Here is a 19,966-nt window from a genome sequence, read left to right as displayed (position 1 = left end):
TTACCACCATGATGGTGCAGTTCCCAGTGAGGACACCTACCTTCTGAGACAGCAGCCAACCAGCTCTGCTGTCTAGGCACCTTGGGAGCTCTGCTGGACAGAGGGATAGGGTGAGTATAGCCTGCCCTTTGATCAATAGAGCTTCTTGGGATTGTTTGTCATGTCTTATTCAGCACTGCCTTTTCTCCCTATGGCTGCAGCAGGTGGGCCATAGATGTTGTGTGTATACCTTTCTTGTGATGGTTTTAGTGTTTAAGCTATAACAAAAGTATTGAAACTGTACCCAGAGTGGGTCACCCATGTGTGAAAGTGTTCCCTGCTCCTGAAGAACTCACTGGAACACCAGCAGGTCAAGGGAGGTTCTCCTTTCCCTCTGCTCTGCCCTGGTGAGACCTCATCTTGAATACTGTGTTCAGTTTTGGGCTCCCCAGTTCAAGAGGGACAGGATGGATGATGAGAGGACTGGAGCACTGTCTGATGAGGAGAGGCTGAGGGACCTGGGATTTTTTAGTCTGGAGAAGAGAAGGCTGAGAGGGGATTTGATAAATGTTGATAAGTATCTGAAGGCTGCCAGGAGTAGGGGAACAGGCTCTGCTCACTGCTCCCTGGGATAGGACAAGGAGCAATGGGTGTAAGTTGCAGCAAAAGAGGTTCTACCTCAACACAAAGGGGAACTTCTTTACTGTAAGGGTCCCAGAGCACTGGAACAGGCTCCCAAGGGAGGTTGTGGAGTCTCCTTCTCTGGAGCCTTTCCAGGCCTGTCTGGCTGCTTTATTCTGTGATCTGTGCTAGATTGTGTGGTCCTGCTCTGGCAAAGGGGTTGGACTCAATGGTTTCCTTGGGTCCCTTCCAACCCCTAACATCCTGTGAGCCTGTGATTCATCACTTCTGTGGCTCTGGAAAAGCACAGGTGAAGGAGGTTACATCAGCAGAAAGCACTGTGTGTCTGGGGGAGGGAAAGAGGGAGAATTAGGTTGGCCTTAGTCTTGCAAGGCAGTGGTATGTGAGGACTGACTATGTGATGAAGACCATGGAAACTCTGTCAATTGGAAAGAGGGTTGGTGGGTAGAGGACACAAACCTGCAAGAAATCAGTCTCATGTCTTCTGCTCATGGGATTAACAAATCCAGATGAGTTCACAGGTACTACAAGGTGATTTGCAGTTGACATTCTTCTTTACATACTGGGCACTTTGTGCACATGTCAAGTAGGAGACTTTTTATTCTTGTGTAACCAAAAGGCAGCTGTTTTCCTGAACATCTTGCCTGGAGCAGTGTAAGGGAGGTAAGCAGGTTCTCCAGACTGCTGAGCCATGAAAAAAATCAGATATCAGAGACTTGCTTTATGGTCCCAAGAAATGGTGTTAGAGCTGCACACCTGTAAACCCTGGTTCTGGAGCACATTGATTTTCACTGGCTCCTATAGTGCAGATAAAATGGTTCTGGGCTCTTTCTGTTACACATACTGAAGGTTCCCAAAGTTTTTAAGGAACAGAGTGAAATCTGGGCTTGAAGCACATATAAGAATTGTTCAGCATCTGTAACAACCCAAAAGCTCTAATCGGGGAGTGTTAAGGGAAAGCAGGTCTGTTCTGCAGAGACACATAAGTCATGATCCCCTCCTCTGTTTTTCCTGAGCTGCAGTATATCAGAGGAAGATGCCAAGACAGAGACTGTTCTCTGTCCAATGCTGTGAGAGATCAGTAAGGGACAGATCACAGCCTTTCCAGATATTAGATAGGCTTTTGCTGCAAGGTGTTCTAAATCAGTGCTTGCAGTTAGGCAGGGAGAGATACCTGAGTCACAGAAATTATCAGCAAACAAGCCCTGTGACAGCCCTCACTTCAGGGAGGGGGATGAATGGAGGGATTTGGGCTTCAGTAAGGTCAAAGGAAAGCCTTGCACCAGCTACCCAAAAATAGCCTTGCACCAACTACCCAAAAATAGGCAGCTGCCCAAGATGCCAGACTCCCGAGGAGAGCAAGATGTTGGTTAGCCCACTGCCCACATTGCCTATGCCAAAGACCTGATTTTTACTGCTGAGAGTGCTTGGGAGGAGAGTGGTTGGGAGGGGTATAGTGTGGTTGCTGCCATGTGTTTCCCCTTCTGCCTGCATTCAGCACTTTCTTCCATTTTTTCTTCTCTCCTTTTATCTTGATCCATGTATAAATGCAAGAGAAGTCTTGGTTCTGTGTCTTTAAGAATGGCACAGTTAATTTCTTGGCTGCTTCTCTTTCCTGAATTGTCATCTCTTTTGTAATGCTGGCAAAGACTTTGTCTTTGATCACCAATCCAAAGTTGGCACTTCAGTGCGAGACAGCTTGGCATCACATCCTACTGTTTTATTAACATATAGTAGAGACTTAGGCTTAGCTAAACTGGAGGGGTGATGAAACCTCAGACATCAAACGCCTGCAGGGATGAGATGTGCTGGGACTGTGTTGTCTACAGGGACTCACACTTAACACTTTGTGTAAAACCTATTCTAACTTGGTGTGAGTGAACAGTTCTACAGCAGGTCAACATTGCATGAGCTCCTTCTAATGTGAGTTAGGCCAGATGTCTGTCCAAAGGCAAACTGTGCTTAGAATCATGTGCAAAGGTCTGATTTTCAAGTTTCCACTAGCTATGAAGTACAGGGAGACTCCAGATCTTCAAATATTTCTTCATTTTGAATACTGATGTTGTTCTACTATTATAACTACATCTTCAAGTAAGAAGAAATCACTTTCAACATAAATCATACAATTGATTTATGCTTGTTTATTATCCTCACTCATCACCACCTGCTCATACTAGCCCATCACACATGCCTACAAATGCAGGCAATAGTTTCCCATCCTGGTCCATACCAAAGTCCTGGGATCCAGTGTACAGCTGTGTCACCTGACAGCAGTATTTGATACTGGCCTCAGAAATAAACCTTCCTTATTCCATCTAGCATTAAGTTTTGTAGTGTGCTCTATAAATACTTTGCAGGTTCTCTCACATAGTCATCTTCTTAAGACAAGATTCCTGTCTTTAAAGGTGTATACAGGCTTGTAAATAACAAGTTCCACAAATGTAGTATTAGAGCAATAATTTAGATAAAACCTTTCATGGTGGCTTATACTCATTGCAGAATTAACTCTCAGAGCCCCCCAAGTGTGATTCTCCTCAGAGAGGAGACCCAAACGTAGAGACTTTACACAAGTAAAGCAATCTGCTTTGTGGTACAGGGCAGCAATCATCTGTCTTGCCACATTACATATGAAGGAAAGGACAACTATAGGTAAGGTTATAAAGCTTCCTTTTCTTCAAAAGTGTGCCACACAGAGCTTTCAGTCCATCCCAACCAAAAGAAGACCATGCAGGAATCACCATGGTCTTCATTTCATCCAAGTCAGAAGCAAAGGTCTGAAATGGATCTTCTCAGTTGTGCATCTTTCATTCCAGAAAGACTTAAGCAGAAAGTGGAGAGCACTATACCCTATGGTCTTTCCAGACTCTAATATGAGGGCAGGAGTGAAGCTATGAGGTACTTGTGTATCTACACAGGCCTTTGGAATCATTCAGGGAGTTGGTAGAGGAAATACTAAAACCACTGGAAACAGCTGTGTCTAGCACTGCAGTTCATGGCTCAGTACTGCGTAGTGCTACGCACCCTTAGAGGCTGAGAATTCTTCACTCTCAGTGTGTTTTCCAGCACTTGTAGGCCTTCAAATAATTTCAAAGGATTTCAAACTTTCAAGTTTTGAAACCTTTAAGTTTGAAACATCTTGTCATCTGTTCTGGAGATGTAAAATTCCACTCTTGAAGCTTCCTTTCCTTACATGTTAACCAGAAGCAATTATTCCAGAAGAACGCACCAAGGCACAGCTTAGTCAGGTGAAGCAGTCCACCTCTTGATGACACACAGCTGCTTTTTTGTGGTGTCTTGAAGGGAAGAGGTCCTTTCAGAGTTACATGATTTAGCATTTACAGTGCCTCAGTTAAGCAAAGAATATGATTTGGAAGTGTTTTCAGAGGAAGAGGTGGATGGCTCTGATGAAGACACTCTGTATTTTCCTGCAATACAAAACATAGTGGTTAAACATAAACACAGAGAACCTGGGACATGTTAGAACTGCAGAGTAAGGACAGTTAGACCTGTCTTGACTACCCAGGTGGCTTTGGCTTGCTCTGTAGCCCTGATACCAGCCAGATTATAGCAATACCAGCAACCACAGAAGTCATCGTGTTTGGTGATGCAGCCAGGATAAGCAATCTTGACAGATAAAGTAGAAATGCCATAAGGTAGTAATTTGCTCACACAGGTGGAGGGACTTTGTGGTCCTGGGGCTGCACCTAGAACACCTACTCTTGCCATGAATCCCAGATTCCTCCCTATTGTGATCATGAGCCTTTGAACTAAGTCTCAGATTTGGAGAGCAGAGTGTGGGAGTCACAGGATCACAGGATGTCAGTGCCTAACTCACTGTCCAGCTAAGTCAGTGCTAATAACATGCTGTGCTAGTTTGAAGCTAGCTAGAATGTTTGGTGAGAAGAACTAGATCACAGGCTGTGAAAGGGAAACAGAATGATGACTACTTCCCTCATAGGCTTGCTGAGAGAATCCAACATAGATAGGACACTTCTTCTGCTGGGGAGCTCCGAGCTGCATCTTTCTCTCTAGCCTCTCTGCTGTCTCTCACTTTGCTTCCTAACCCTCTGGCTGAACCTCCATTCTTCCTTTGGACTGGGGTAAGGTTGAGAGGAGGGGGGGAGAAGGTGGAAGGGCAGTTGGGAGCTGCTCCTGGGGACTCAGGTTTCTGGGAGGGCTGTTGTGTGTCTGTATTGCCTTTTCCCTTGTCTATTTCTGTCTATAACTGTATATACTGTAAATATCTGCTTGTATATTGTGCTAAGCTGTAAATATAAGCTTCATTCAATTTCCAGAGCCAGTTGAGTCTAGTGTGGGTGATTTCCAAAGTGTGGGGGGTCAGGTAACACCCAAACCACCACACATGGTCTAGCCTTGAGCTCTGTGGTAAAGGGTTGGACTTGATGATCTGTGAGGTCTCTTCCAACCCTGATGATACTATGATACTATGATACATGGGCAGCCATATGGGCAGCTCTTGTGCACAAGTCTCATTCTTTTGGTGAGTGGCTTCTGTATCTGGCCAGTGTACTCGTGTAAACTTAGGGCAGCAGAGCCAGAGTCCAGCTTCTTATATTATCAGACTCATAAGCAGACAATTAAAAAGCAGTTGCTTGCCTACATTAAATGCCTTCAAATCTGACTTTGACCAAATGTCACTGTCTCCCCTGAGCAATGGATGAAGAGATGACACATTTAGGAATGAAACTGTTCATTTTTTCAGCAATGCTTCTTGCAAAATGAAGCAATAATTGGCCTCCATAAAATGAGAGCTAGAGGACATTGGAAAGCATGCAGTTCCAAGGTGGTGAAGAGTAGATAAACAGTAAATTAACTGAGAACTACTGTGTCATACTACCATTAAACTCAAAACAAAGCTCAGTGAGTTTTAGAACTGGTAAACCATGACACTCTCCAATACTTGCTTAAGTCTAGACAACTATGCTGCTGGCATGCTACAGTCAGGAGCAGTTACGGTAGTGACTCCAATGACTCCCTGCAGTTTCTTTGCATTAGAAGGTTGAATACTATCTAGAGATGAATTGATGAAGAGGTAAATAGACTGATAGTTATCCAAACAGGCAGACCCTGAGAGTGAGAAGGCAGGCAATACCTGTTTTCCCACATAGGTTGTTGAAGGTTCTTGAAAATGGATAACTCATAGCAAGCATTGGTGTCACCAGGATCAGGGAGGATGACTGCAAGAGAGAAAATTGCTTTTTGTCAATAACTTTGAACTTTCTTTGTAGCTACCAGAGGGAGGAAGCAGGAAGAGTAAAAGCTTGCAATAAAATACTTTTCAGCAGGCAATCCACAGAAGGACAGGTTAGGTGTTTGAAAGGCATCAATCTCTCCTCCTGGCACATTTATGCTGGTGTTGCAGGTTGGTCAACTTTAAAAGAAACTCCAAGGCACACACAGTCTGTCTCTAACTGTTGATCAGGGGAGATGGCTTAGGGTCCATCACATCAGCCAGAACAGAATTCTGCTCCCTTAGCTGAGGGATTATCCATTAAGCAGGAAAACTAAGATCTGTATGCCTGGGGATGGTCTTTGAAGGCCAATAGCCAGAGACAAGAGAGGCAAATCAAACTTGCTACACTAGAGGGTGCCAGAACACAACCCTTTACAGTCCTGAAAGCCTTCTTGCTGCGGAAATTAAGTTTCTTTTTCCCTTCTGGTGTGGTTTGAGAATTTCATGATATTCCTCCGAAAAGCCCGTTATAAAAAATAGAGAAAGTTTCTTATTTCTTCTGTTCAGTACCTCCCTGCTCATTAGACGGCACCAGGCTGGGGGAAACAAGGCACTTCTGTGTGTTGTCACCTCCATAATAAGGTGGCAGAGGAAGAAGGCAAATGAATCACATGAGATTTTTTTTTTGCCTTATCAGCAGAACTTTCAAGAAACATGTAAGTTCCCACGGCCTGAGGCAGCTTCCACAGTGACAGCTAGATCTGGAAGTGTCTGGCCCAGGAGGTTATGCTTGAAAAGGAAACTGGCTACAGGGCTGAGCTCAGAGAGTGGTGGTGAATGGTGCCACATCCAGCTGGCAGCTGTGACTAGTGGTGTCCCTCAGGGATCAGTGCTGGGCCCCATCCTCTTTAACAACTTCATAGATGATCTGGATGAGGGCATGGAGTCAGTCATCAGCAAGTTTGCAGATGACACTAAGCTGGGGGCAGATGTGGCTGGGTTGGAGGGCAGAAGGGCTCTGCAGCGGGACCTTGACCGCCTGGACAGATGGGCAGAGTCCAAGGGGATGGCTTCAATAGCTCCAAGTGCAGGGTGCTGCACTTTGGCCACAACAACCCCATGCAGAGATACAGGCTGGGGTCGGAGTGGCTGGAGAGCAGCCAGACAGAGAGGGATCTGGGGGTGCTGATTGATACCTGCCTGAACATGAGCCAGCAGTGTGCCCAGGTGGCCAAGAGAGCCAGTGGCATCCTGGCCTGCATCAGGAATGGTGTGGTCAGCAGGAGCAGGGAGGTCATTCTGCCCCTGTACTCTGCACTGGTTAGACCACACCTTGAGTGCTGTGTTCAGTTCTGGGGCCCCCAGTTTAGGAAGGACATTGAGATGCTTGAGCGTGTCCAGAGAAGGGCGACGAGGCTGGGGAGAGGCCTTGAGCACAGCCCTACCAGGAGAGGCTGAGGGAGCTGGGATTAGTTAGCCTGGAGAAGAGGAGGCTCAGGGGAGACCTTATTGCTGTCTACAACTACCTGAGGGGTGGTTGTGGCCAGGAGGAGGTTGCTCTCTTCTCTCAGGTGGCCAGCACCAGAATGAGAGGACACAGCCTCAAGCTACACCAGGGGAGATTTAGGCTGGAGGTGAGGAGAAAGTTCTTCACTGAGAGAGTCATTGGACACTGGAATGGGCTGCCCGGGGAGGTGGTGGAGTCGCCGTCCCTGGGGCTGTTCAAGGCAGGACTGGACGTGGCACTTGGTGCCATGGTCTGGCCTTGAGCTCTGTGGTGAAGGGTTGGACTTGATGATCTACGAGGTCTCTTTCAATGTTGGTGGTACTCTGATACTGTGAAAAGGAATTCAGATTTGGGATCCAAGACTTTAACAACTTTTCGTCTCTACTTTATTCTGCTGTATGTGTCATAGAATCATAGAATCAGCCAGGTTGGAAGAGAACTCCAAGATCATCCAGGCCAACCTAGCACCCAGCCCTATCCAATCAACTAGACCATGGCACTAAGTGCCTCAGCCAGGCTTTTCTAGAACACCTCCAGGGATGGTGACTCCACCACCTCCCTGGGCAGCCCATTCCAATGCCAATCACTCTCTCTATGAAGAACTTCCTCCTAACATCCAGCCCAGACTTTCCCTGGCACAACTTGAGACTGTGTCCCCTTGTTCTGTTGCTGGTTGTCTGGCAGAAGAGACCAACCCTCACCTGGCTACAGCCTCCCTTCAGGCATTTGTAGACAGCAATGAGGTCTCCCCTGAGCTTCCTCTTCTCCAGGCTAGACAGGCCCAGCTTCCTCAGCCTCTCCTCACAGGGTTTGTGTTCCAGGCCCCTCACCAGCCTTCTTGCCCTTCTCTGGACACCTTCCAGCACCTCAATTTCTCTCTTGAATTGAGTGGCTCAGAACTGGTCACAGCACTCAAGGTGTGGCCTGACTTTTGCTGAGTACAGGGGCAGAATAACCTCCCTTGTTCTGCTGGCCACACTGTTCCTGATCCAGGCAAGGATGCCACTGGCTCTCTTGGCCAGCTGGGCACACTGCTGGCTCATCTTCAGCCTACTATCCACCAGTACCCCCAGGTCCCTATCTTTCTGGCTGCTCTCAGCCACTCAGTCCCCAGCCTGTAGCGCTGCTTGGGGTTGTTGTGGCCAAAGTGTAGAACTCTGTACTTGGCCTTGTTAAATCTCATCTGCCCACCCTTCCAGCCTGCCCAGGTCCCTCTGCAGGGCTCTCCTACCTTCCAACAGACCAACACCTGCTCCTAGCTTGGTATCATCTGCAAACTTATTGATGCTGGACTCAATCCCCTCATCCAGGTCATCAATAAAGATATTGAACAGGACTGGGCCCAGCACTGATCCTTGGGGAACACCACTAGTGACAGCTGCCAAGTGGATGTGGCACCATTCACCACCACTCTCTGGGCTCTGCCCTCCAGCCAGTTCTTGACCCATATCAGAGTGAATCTGCCCAAGCCATGAGCTACCAGGTTTGCCAGGAGCTTCTTGTGGCAGACGGTGTCAAAGGCTTTGCTGAAGTCCAGGTAGACTCCATCCACAGCCTGCCCCACATTCACCAGGCAGGTAACCTGATCATAAAAAGTGATCAGGTTGGTGAGACAGGACCTGCCCTTCCTAAACCGTTGCTGGCTGGGCCTGATCCCTTGGCCATCCTGCAGGTGCTTTGTGATGGCACCCAAGATGACCTGTTAATGTCTTCTCTTTCTCTATTTTAGAATATAAAGTGCATTTGACTTAAAAGACACTTGGAGAATGTTAAAAAGACACTTGGAGAATGTTAGGTTATGCAACTGTATCTGAAATACATTCTTAGGTCAAGCTTCCAACCTTTGATTGTTGTGAACTCCACTTGGACACTGAATTCCTCTTCAGCAGGGCTTCTTGTATCTATTAGTTAAGAAAAAAGGGTAATTAAACAGTAAATAGAGCAATTATGTGTTCAAATTCCAACACTATTTTCAGAAAGCATAAGAAATAGTTAGAATTCTTACCTTCTTGTCCCAGAGAGCACCAAACACCAAAATGAAAAATCCCTAGAAGACAGATAATGAAGTTTGGTGACACCAACATTTTAATCACAGTGTCTCATCGTTCTCTCAAATATTGTCTGTTTGACCTTTTAAACTCTTGAGTCCTCACAGAAAGCATTTCTCTAACTGCATCTCCCTTACTGGCCTGCTAATGTGGCAGGAGCTCTCCAAGCCTGGCCTCTTTGTGTATATCTGGCCTTTGAAACCAAAACTGGTAGTCTGCTGGCACTAAGCATGTGTGTACAGAAGATATGCCCTGGCAATGCTCCCTGGGGAAGCTACCAGGCAGGCGACTTTGGCCTGAAGTCTACAATTTTGGTGTCATTCTTAAGAGAGGTAACTGCTGTGCCTTTAAGAAGTCCTATCTTACTGGGATCCTACTGACCATCTACATATGTTGTAAAAATCATACCAGTTGAACACTCTCTCTCGTGTATTATGGTCAGTTCCTACCTTTATTATTAGTACTACATAACTATTCTTGGTGACTTTTGTGCCTCTCAGTGCTTGAACCTTTGAAAGCGTAATGTGATGCCTCCAGATGCACTGGAAATGAGACCAGACCTCCTGAAGCTGGTCCACTTGAACATAATGGGGCTATTTTCCCTGATCTTCAGGAATTAATTTCTTCCCAGAACTATTGAAAAAGATGGAAATTATCTTTATGGCAGCACAGCTGTTGAGGCAGCTGAGAATGTGAAATACTGCTGAATTACTGGAATGGGTTTCCCAATGAGCACTTTGGGAATAAAGAAGTGTAAAGCAAATCTGAGCTTTCCCAGGCTGTTCTTATTGCCCTCCAAGCACGGCCCTTGCAAGAATATCACTAGATGTTAAATGGCTGTGCAGGAAACAAAACCATGCATACATGTAACTCACCTGCAAAGCATTGAGCAGAGAAAAGAGGATGTGGAAAGCTTGATGACTGTCTTTGATGGCAATGGCAAGCCCAAATCCCCAGGTGAGGCCTAACAATGGTGTCAAGATGGCCACACTTTTTCCAATTTGAAACAAAGAGTTCCTCTCCTGCCTGTTTGATCTGTCCCCAATAGTTGGTCTCAATATTTTTATTATAACAACCGCTGTGATGAACAAATTCATGGCCACTATGATCAGGGCAGGGATAACAAAGGCTAAGAGAGCCTTGCTGTCGTTCCAGTTGAGCCAGCAGACATATTTTCTGGTATAATTGTTCTTTGGCAGTGTGACAGCAATGGTGATGACTGCAATGACAAAGGGACACCCGTATCCCAGACAGAATGCCACTGCTTTCTGGGCGGTCTTGCTTGTGTTGTGTAAGATGAAGATCAGTCTGTAGAAAAGAATGAGGCCCAAGCTGAGCATCCAGAAAAAGACACACAGATAGAATAAATGGATGAAGAAAGTGGCCACAAAACAGATACTTCTGCTCATCTGTTGGTTCTGGTCAGTGATGGAGGTGGTGACAACAAACCAGATGTCAGCAATCAGGAGCGACGCCGCTATGTTGAGGATGCAGACGTGGCGCATGTAGGAGGTCGTGTTGTTTGTCACGTATTTCCAGACTAAGGATTCAATTATAATGCAGGCTGCCAAACTCAAGATGGAAATGGCCAAGCCAATGTAGGTGATGTAATTTTCAAGGGCAATATGGGAGGGTTTATCAGGCGACATCAGAATGGAAAATGGCGTCAAGTGATTGCAGGAGCAAATGACATAATCTTCTAGCTCTGTGGGTGTGCAGCCTTGAGTATCCCAGCCTCCTCTATGTTTGTTGAGTGTGAAGTTCCAAAAGACACACCTGGGCATCTTTAGAGTCATGTTTTTCTTTGCAAAGGTCATATTAACATCAAGCTTCTGGCTTCTGTTGCTGCTTACAGTTGTTGATATCAATAAGCCATTCACAGACTCAAATTTATTCTGGGGCAAAATATGCCCAAGGTTTGAATACATCACACTGACAATGGTTGAATTTTGGGTAAGAGTCTGAATTTCAGCTTCATGAATGAGCACATTAACCGTGAGGTTGTCTGTACTGATGAAGTTCTTCTCATAATTTGTATGGCTGTTCTCTGGGACAACTACACCTTGTAGCTGAAGGGTTTTTGCAGAGACAGAAGGAATGGTATTATTAAGTGGCTGGAGGTTCAGGGAAAAATTCTCTACTGACTGCAGTAACGAAGAGCTTTTGTTTGTCGCCTCTTTATTCAGGTCATCCCAAGCTTGTGATGTGGAATCAGCTACGATAAAGTCCACCGTGGAGAGGAAATTCTGCAGCAAGAACAGAATGCTGCTGTTACTGAAATACCATGCAACTGTTGGTTTGGGTGATAACTTCTCTGTGGGCCTAGAAGTGCCTTTTGAAAAAGCCCAATATTTGCTTATTTTGCTCAACTCATGGGCAATCTTCAGTTGTTAACTGTCTGCATGCTCTATTTTCAAGTTAAGGATTGTTTTGCTGGTGTTTTTTTTTGGGTTAGGGTTTTTTTTTTAGTGTGTGTGTGTGTTCAACACATTGCACAGTATTTTGTCTTCTCTAACCTTCTTTCCCTTCTTTCTCAGCCTTTGATTTCTCATGTAGGGTTCTCCACCTACAAAACTTCAAGTCTGCTTTCACTTTTCTGCTAAGAGCAGCTCTTTTCCTTTATATTTCACAATAAAGATTTCCAAACATTCCTAACATTTATTTTGCTTTTCATTTGTTGTAATCATAGAATCAATCAGGTTGGAAGAGACCTCCAAGATCATCCAGGCTAACCTAGCACCCAGCCCTGTCCAATCAACTAGACCATGGCACTAAGTGCCTCATCCAGGCTTTTCTTGAACACCTCCAGGGATGGTGCCTCCACCACCTCCCTGGGCAGCCCATTCCAATGCCAATCACTCTCTCTGTGAAGAACTTCCTCCTAACATCCAGCCTAGACTTTCCTCGGCACACCTTGAGACTGTGTCCTCTTGTTCTGTTGCTGGCTGCCTGACAGAAGAGACCAACCCCCACCTGGCTACAACCTCCCTTCAGGTAGTTGTAGACAGCAATGAGATCCTCCCTCTGAGCCTCCTCTTTACAGGCTAAACATCCTCGGCTCCCTCAGCCTCTCCTCAAGCCATTGTCCCTCGTCCTGTCCCTGCAGGCTTTGCTGAACAATCATTCTCCATCTTTCCCATAAGCCCACTTAAAGTATTGAAAGGCTGCAGTAAGGCCCAGAGCCTTCTCTGACTCAGGCTGAACAATCACAACTCTCTCAGCCTGTCATCACAGGGCAGATGTTTCAGACCCCTAATTATTTTCAAGGCCTTCCTCTGTACCTGCCTTAGCAGATTTTTCTTCTGCTATGGACCCCAGAGCTAGATACAGTACTGCAGATGGTGTCTCTGGCCCCACAGGGTAGATGGGTAGAATCAGCATCTTTGACTTGCTGACCACTCTGCTTTTGATGCAGCCTAGGATACAAGCAGATTTCTTGGCTTTGAGCATACCTTGCTAGGTCAGTCTCAATTTTTCATCCATCATTGCCTGTCTTCTCCCCTACCTTAGAATGCTAGGGACATTTATGAATCCAAACACCATTTCTCTTGCTAAACACACAGAAGCCTCTCTTTTATGCATAGGCTCATTGTCTTTGTCATTTTGACCTTTCATAAAGTCTTCTGTATCTTTGCTGTCATTTAATTTCATTTTGTTCCCTTAATACTTTCCTGTTCCTGACCCTTACTAACTCTGAAACTTCTTTAAGGATTATGTTATTCCCTGTGACAACAGGGACCAAAAGGCTTGATAAGCAAAGGTAAGAGTTAAAACCTTACTTGAATAGTGGGCTCCTCTGCTTCTGCTGGGATACAGGAGATCATATCCAGGATGGAAACGATTGCGCCTAGGTTTGCAGGGGAACTGCTGATTGTGCCTTGCTCATTTTCTGTCTGTTTATTAAGCTCTGCAAGGTAGTTGGGCAGTCTTGCTTTTGCCTCAGGACTGCTGACCAAGGACTGGAACAGAAGATAACAGTTTATCGCATGACCTCCTTCATAATGCCTACCCCCATACTAGTAAAATAGACTCAGAACAGTTCTAGACATGCTGGTAGTATTCAGTGCTCTGACCCTTCAACTAGCTGTTGAGAGTGGTCTGTTGTCTGTGCTAACTCACAGACTGCTCCTGGGAAATTTGAGAGAGAGGATACTTGGCCTGAGCCAAAACCATATGGGAGAGTAATCTAGGAAATTAAGAACCTAAGTAATTTAGTAAGTGTGCCTCTGCCTGGGACCTTGCTGGGCTTAAATTACTAAATAGCCATAGTAAGCACTTGATGAAATAAAGAGAATTGTTCTCACCTAACCTCAAGGACAGAGGGGTGTCTATGGATGGTCTGTAAAAGTAAAGAGTGCTGTGATAGGAACACTGTGGTCCAGCACCAAACACTGGGGCGTGCTGAACAGGGAAGGGGCCCAGAGCTGTTCTTGCTGCATCTGTCAGTGTACTCTGTAGCATGCTTTGGGCTTGTGCAAACCAGGGGTCACTGAGGCAATACCTGAGCATGGCTCAGGGAACACCTCAGGCCACTGAATGCTCCCACTGGAGGATGTGAATAAGGTCACCTTGGCTAGGGGAGAAAGCATTCATGTGTGTAGATATTAACCACGTAGCGCTACACAACTTCTGGGCCAGAGAAAGGGACCTAACCTCTTTTGCTGACTTGTGTAGATGCACTCAGTCATTATTTTAACAGGCAGCTTGAATTAAATATTTGATTTTTTTTTAACTGCATCACAAACTTTAGATTTTGGCAAGCACAAAAAAACACCCAACAAGAAATTATTGCTCTCTCCTACCCCATCCCTGCCCCAGTGTCTGGAAAACTCATAGATGTTACCTCAGCACTCATCAGCAGGTTGTTTACTGATACAGACAGGCAGTTGTTCCTTTGCATTTCCCACGATTTGTTGGAGCACTTGTAAGTTTTATTGCCTCGAGTAAAATGATCTGCCTTATCTGGATCATAGCATGGTTTTATTAATGTGTCCCCTTCTCTTCCAATACCAAATTTGCCTGAGCAGGAAACTTCTTCTTCTGTATTGAGAAAAAGACAGAGAGGTAGAAAAATATCAGGCAGCAAAAGAATCATTTATCCTCAACAAAATTATGACCTCCCAAAGTTCAAAGGTGTTTAAATTAGGATTTGTGGTGGTTTGGGTGTTCCCCACTCCACACTTCGGAAATCACCCAGACTAGGCTCAGCCAGCTCTGGAAATTGAATGAAGCTTATATTTACAGCTTAGCTCAATATACAAGCAGATATTTACAGTATATACAGTTATAGACAGAAATAGGCAAGGGAAAAGGGAATACAGAATCACAACAGCCCTCCCAGAAACCTGAGTCCCCAGCAGGGGCTCCCAACTGCCCCTTCACCTTCCCCCTACCCCTCTCAACCTTACCCCAGTCCCAAGGAAGAATGAAGGTTCAGCCAGGGGATTAGGAAGCAAAGTGGATTAGGAAAGAAAAAAAACAGAGGGTGAGGTTAGAGAGAGATATGCAGCTCAGAGCTTCCCAGCAGAAGTGAAACTCCCTTATCTATGCTTGGATTTTTGTTTTTATACATCTCAGTAAGCCTATGAGTGAGGTAGACGTCAGCCTTGTTTTCCTTCCACAGCCTGTAATCTAGTTCTTCTCACCAAAACATTCTAGCTAGGTTCAAACCAGCACAGATTTCAGCTTCCTCTTCTCATTAATTATGTTCTTTCAGGGTACATATATCTTGCACTCCAAGGGGTTTTCTTAACTGTGACATGAAAAAGGAAGTTGGAGAAAGCCCCTTGTTTTTGAGCACTGAATCAAATCAACAAATCAATAGCCAATTTTATTGGATTTGTCTGTTATGTGGCATCTTAGGTAGGGGTGGAGAGGGATTATATTGAGCACTATGTGAATAGTAAGTCAGGGCAAATTTATTCTGCTAAGGGATTCAGAGCTGCTGTGGCACTAATAAGAAATTCATTAAGATCTTGGTAGTGAGACTCCAACTTGTTTTTGATGAACATTGAGTCTTGCTTCGATCAGGTTAAATTGGTTAAGTATATGATGATTAAAGTAAATAAAGTTTCTGCAAATTCATTTTCTGAGAGCAAAATTTGGCCAGAGAAGTGATTCAACGGCAGGCACCACTCCTGTGAAAATCCCAAAGCCAAAATCCCCTCAAATTAAGGAGATATCCAACACTTCTTTATTTCCAGTTCAGAATAAGAAACTGATATACCTGAACTCTGATCAAAACTGGTTTTAGAAATGCTGAGTTCTCCAATGTTTGCTGCAGAGCTAACTGAAAGCTGCAGGTCTCTGCAACATGTGGAGGCTGCCATTCATGTGTTCAAAGTGGGTATGTTCTCATATAGGCTGACCTCCTGAGCTAGAGGACTTCTTCCCGAGGCAGCACAATCTTCCATCTTTGCTAAATTATTGGTGCAAACTGGGAACTGCATAAGCACATTTCAGCACATGAGACAAAAGCTTGGTGATGCAGACTGCATCAGAAGGAAGACAGAACAAAAAATACCTGAGCTATTGTTGCTGGGGCCACAGTCAAGTACATTTTTTCTTACTCTATAATTATAGGGTTTTTTTTCCCTCTGTAATGCACAATTTCCCATTAAAAAAAAAAAAGGAGACCAAGAAATCTTGTCTAAAACCCCCTGCTCCTGTTAGGTGTCACAAGTGATAAATTTGTGGCACCTGGCTTGACAAAGGTATTTGGATTTCCTATCTAGGAGCTTTAAATAGTGACTTTTTCTTACCAGTTATCAGGTGCAGTCTTATACTTTCACTGCTGACATGCTGTCTAAGGCGGTTAGCAAACCTGCAATATGCCACCAGCGTTTTTTGGCTGCATTCTGTTTCTGTGTAATGGTACATGTAGCAAACCAAATTTCCTTTCTTCTTTTTCACTGTATGGAAGGATTAAGATAGGTTAATGGAGGTAGCAGACAATGGAGAACTTCTGAAATAAAAAAAAACCTTTCTTTTCTGTGGGTCCTAAAGAATAATATATATATGCTTGGGAAAACTCTCTTTGTGTGCTGATCTCTGCCACTTACTGCCAGCCAATAAGTCCTCTGCCAGCTGCTGCATGATTGGTACTGGTGTATAAGCAAATCCTGTTCAAATCTTTTTTACTGTGCAGAAAACAAAATCTGCTTTAGAAACTGATTTGGAGAATAATCTTGCTTCTGCTTCTACCACTTAAGCATAGTTCTCATGTAGTTCTTTCAGGCTCAGAACCTGTACCAGCCTCCCACTGCTCTTCATTAGCTGTTCTCATATAGTTCTTTCAGGCTCAGAACCTGTACCAGCCTCCCACTGCTCTTCATTAGCTGTTCTCATATAGTTCTTTCAGGCTCAGAACCTGTACCAGCCTCCCACTGCTCTTCATTAGAGCACAACTTGAACTGTGGTCAGCAGGAGCAGGGAAGTCATTCTGCCCCTGTACTCTGCACTGCTTAGACCACACCTTGAGTACTGTCTCCAGTTCTGGGCCCCCCAGTTTAGGAGGGACATCGAAATGCTTGAGCGTGTCCAGAGAAGGGCGACGAGGCTGGTGAGAGACCTCGAGCACAAGCCCTACGAGGAGAGGCTGAGGGAGCTGGGGTTGTTTAGCCTGGAGAAGAGGAGGCTCAGGGGTGACCTTATTGCTGTCTACAACTACCTGAAGGGTGGTTGTGGCCAGGAGGAGGTTGCTCTCTTCTCTCAGGTGGCCAGCTCCAGAACAAGGGGACACAGCCTCAGGCTGCGCCAGGGGAAATTTCGGCTCGAGGTGAGGAGAAAGTTCTTCACTGAGAGAGTCATTGGGCACTGGAATGGGCTGCCTGGGGAGGTGGTGGAGTCGTCGTCCCTGGGGCAGTTCAAGGCAAGGTTGGATGTGGCACTTGGTGCCATGGTCTAGCCTTGGGCACTGTGGTAAAGGGTTGGACTTGATGATCTGTGAGGTCTCTTCCAACCTTGGTGATACTGTGATACTGTGATACTGTGATTAGCTGTTCTCATATAGTTCTTTCAGGCTCAGAACCTGTACCAGCCTCCCACTGCTCTTCATTAGCTGTTCTCATATAGTTCTTTCAGGCTCAGAACCTGTACCTGCCTCCCACTGCTCTTCATTAGCTGTTCTCATATAGCTCTTTCAGGCTCAGAACCTGTAGCAGCCTCCCACTGCTCTTCATTAGCTGTTCTCATATAGTTCTTTCAGGCTCAGAACCTGTACCAGCCTCCCACTGCTCTTCATTAGATGTTCTCATATAGTTCTTTCAGGCTCAGAACCTGTAGCAGCCTCCCACTGCTCCTCATTAGCTGTTCTCATATAGTTCTTTCAGGCTCAGAACCTGTAGCAGCCTCCCACTGCTCATCATTAGCTGTTCTCATATAGTTCTGTTGTTCTTGTACAGTTCTTTCAGGCTCAGAACCTGTACCAGCCTCCCACTGCTTTTCAGGAGCTGTTCTCATACAGTTCAGCTCTCACATAGCTCTTTCAGGGTCAGAACCTGCACCACGCTCCCACTGCTTTTCAGTAGCCTGTGCCTTAAAGTCCCTGACCGCAGTCTCTTCCAACGGGATCTTGGGAGTTTTCTTAGCAACCAAAGGACCCTCCAGTCTGCACTTCATTTTTGCTCTGCTGCATGCTAGCAGAGGTGGCTTTGCTTTGCTTTTCCAAAACAAGCATTTGGTAACCCACCTGAAAAGTCCTAGTATGTAAAAGCGTGCCAGGGGAGATGCAGAACTGCTCTGAGTCTGAAAACATAGAGGTTTAGGGTTCTGTACTGTTAAAGATATATTCCCTGATCTTTGAATTGCATTCTAAATGCATTATTTCATTAATTTTCATTTTTCATTAATTAGAAACCTTCTAATTAAAGTATTTTTTTCCTTGATACTCAGTTAAAAAAAAAAAATAGTGGCAGAGTGGAAGATAAAAGCAAATAAATGGAGTTCAGCCATTTTTAACTTGAACAATCATAGAATCAGTCAGGGTTGGAAGGGACCACAAGGATCATCTAGTTCCAACACTTCTGCCATGGGCAGGGACATCCTACCCTGGATCAGGCTGGCCACAGCCTCATCCAGCCTGGCCTTGAACACCTCCAGGCACGGGGCCTCAACCACCTCCCTGGGCAACCCATTCCAGCCTCTCACCACTCTCCTGCTCAACAGCTTCCTCCTCACCTCCAGCCTGAATCTCACCACCTCCAGCTTTGCTCCATTCCTCCTAGTCCTGGCACTCCCTGATATCCTAAAAAGTCCCTCTCCAGCTTTTTTTGTAGGCCCCCTTCAGATCCTGGAAGGCCACAAGAAGGTCACCTGGGAGCCTCCTCTGCTTCATATTGCACAGGCCCAACTCTTCCCATCTGTCTTCACAGCAGACCTGCTGCAGCCCTCTGAGCATCCTCGTGGCCCTGCTCTGGACATGCTCCAGCATGTCCACATCCCTCTTGTAATAAGGGCTCCAGAACTGGATGCAGTAGTCCAGGTAGGGGCTCAGCAGAATGGAGTAGAGGGAGAGAATCCCTTCCCTCAACCTGCTGGCCACACTTCTCATGCAGCCCAGCCTCTAGTTGGCCCTCCGGGCTGCAAGTGCACACTGCTGGCTCATGTTGAGCTTCTTGTCCATCAGCACCCCCAAGTCCCTCTCCTCAGGGCTGCTCTCCAGCCACTCACTGCCCAGCCTGGGTTTGTGCTTGGAATTGCCTTGACCCAGCTGCAGGACCTTGAACTTGGTCTTGTTGAACCTCATGAGGTTGGCTTGTGTGCACTTCTCCAGCCTGTCCAGGTCCTTCTGGATGGCTTCCCTGCCCTCCAGCATGTCTGCTGCACCACACAGCTTGGTGTTATGAGTAAAATTGTTGATGGTGCACTCAATGCCTCTGTCTATGTCACCAACAAAGATGCCGAACAAGACCAGTCCCAGAACTGATCCCTCAGATGCTCAGTTCCTACTGCTGACAAGGCAAACCCAACACAGAATTTACCTAGGACATATTTACTGCTTGAGCAGTGACTTCATTTGCTCTTCTATTGATCTCACTTATGCTCCCCAGGCAAAACATCCACCCTAAAGAAGCTGATTACCTTCCCACTCCCAGGAATACTTTTAGGCTGTCATAATAGCAGTAAGTATGAACCAGCACACAAGTCTAACTGAAAAATAAAATGAACCAAGGAACAGGTTGTGACACAGTGAAGTAGTGATTCTGAGAGCTTGCTGTTTCTTACCGGCTGGAAACTCTTTGTCTTGTACCACAAACGTAACAGTGTAGCTTTCCACGGCGTTAGCAATTACACAGCACTCCAGGGCTTGTGGAGTTTTGCAGGTTATAGAGGTATCAATGGGATTTATCATGATGTTCTGCTTCAGAGGAAAGGAAATAACCTCCACTGTCACATTGGCAGAACTATTCGTGGACTTCTGATAGAACGTGCAGATGTAGGTTCCTGAAAGGAGTGACACAAACCCTGTGTTCATACAATCATAGAATCAACCAGGTTGGAAGAGACCTCCAAGCTCAGCCAGTCCAACCTAGCACCCAGCCCTAGACAGTCAACTAGACCATGGCACTAAGTGCCTCATCCAGGCTTTGCTTCAAC

The 19,966-nt window shown here is 45.7% G+C and overlaps 1 protein-coding gene across 6 annotated transcripts in view; it reads right to left on the bottom strand.

The window, feature by feature from the left end:
• Positions 1-2,742: 2,742 nt before the first annotated feature.
• Positions 2,743-19,966, bottom strand: part of ADGRF5 (adhesion G protein-coupled receptor F5) — a 75,608-nt gene continuing 58,384 nt past the window's right edge. For all 6 annotated transcript variants that reach the window (XM_064145755.1, XM_064145753.1, XM_064145754.1 and 3 more), the window contains 9 exons: positions 19,595-19,813; positions 16,132-16,281; positions 14,214-14,410; positions 13,150-13,329; positions 10,246-11,616; positions 9,328-9,369; positions 9,164-9,223; positions 5,735-5,819; positions 2,743-4,046 (listed from right to left, as the gene is read on the bottom strand). In XM_064145755.1, coding sequence (XP_064001825.1) covers positions 3,967-4,046; positions 5,735-5,819; positions 9,164-9,223; positions 9,328-9,369; positions 10,246-11,616; positions 13,150-13,329; positions 14,214-14,410; positions 16,132-16,281; positions 19,595-19,813 — 2,384 coding nt within the window. In that variant the 3' untranslated portion in view covers positions 2,743-3,966. The remainder of the gene's footprint in view (positions 4,047-5,734; positions 5,820-9,163; positions 9,224-9,327; positions 9,370-10,245; positions 11,617-13,149; positions 13,330-14,213; positions 14,411-16,131; positions 16,282-19,594; positions 19,814-19,966) is intronic.

The sequence above is a fragment of the Pogoniulus pusillus genome, chromosome 7 (assembly GCF_015220805.1).
Source record: "Pogoniulus pusillus isolate bPogPus1 chromosome 7, bPogPus1.pri, whole genome shotgun sequence".
NCBI classification, from domain to species: domain Eukaryota; kingdom Metazoa; phylum Chordata; class Aves; order Piciformes; family Lybiidae; genus Pogoniulus; species Pogoniulus pusillus.
Note: the sequence above shows the minus strand (reverse complement) of the source record. Positions and strands in the feature narration are given on the sequence as shown.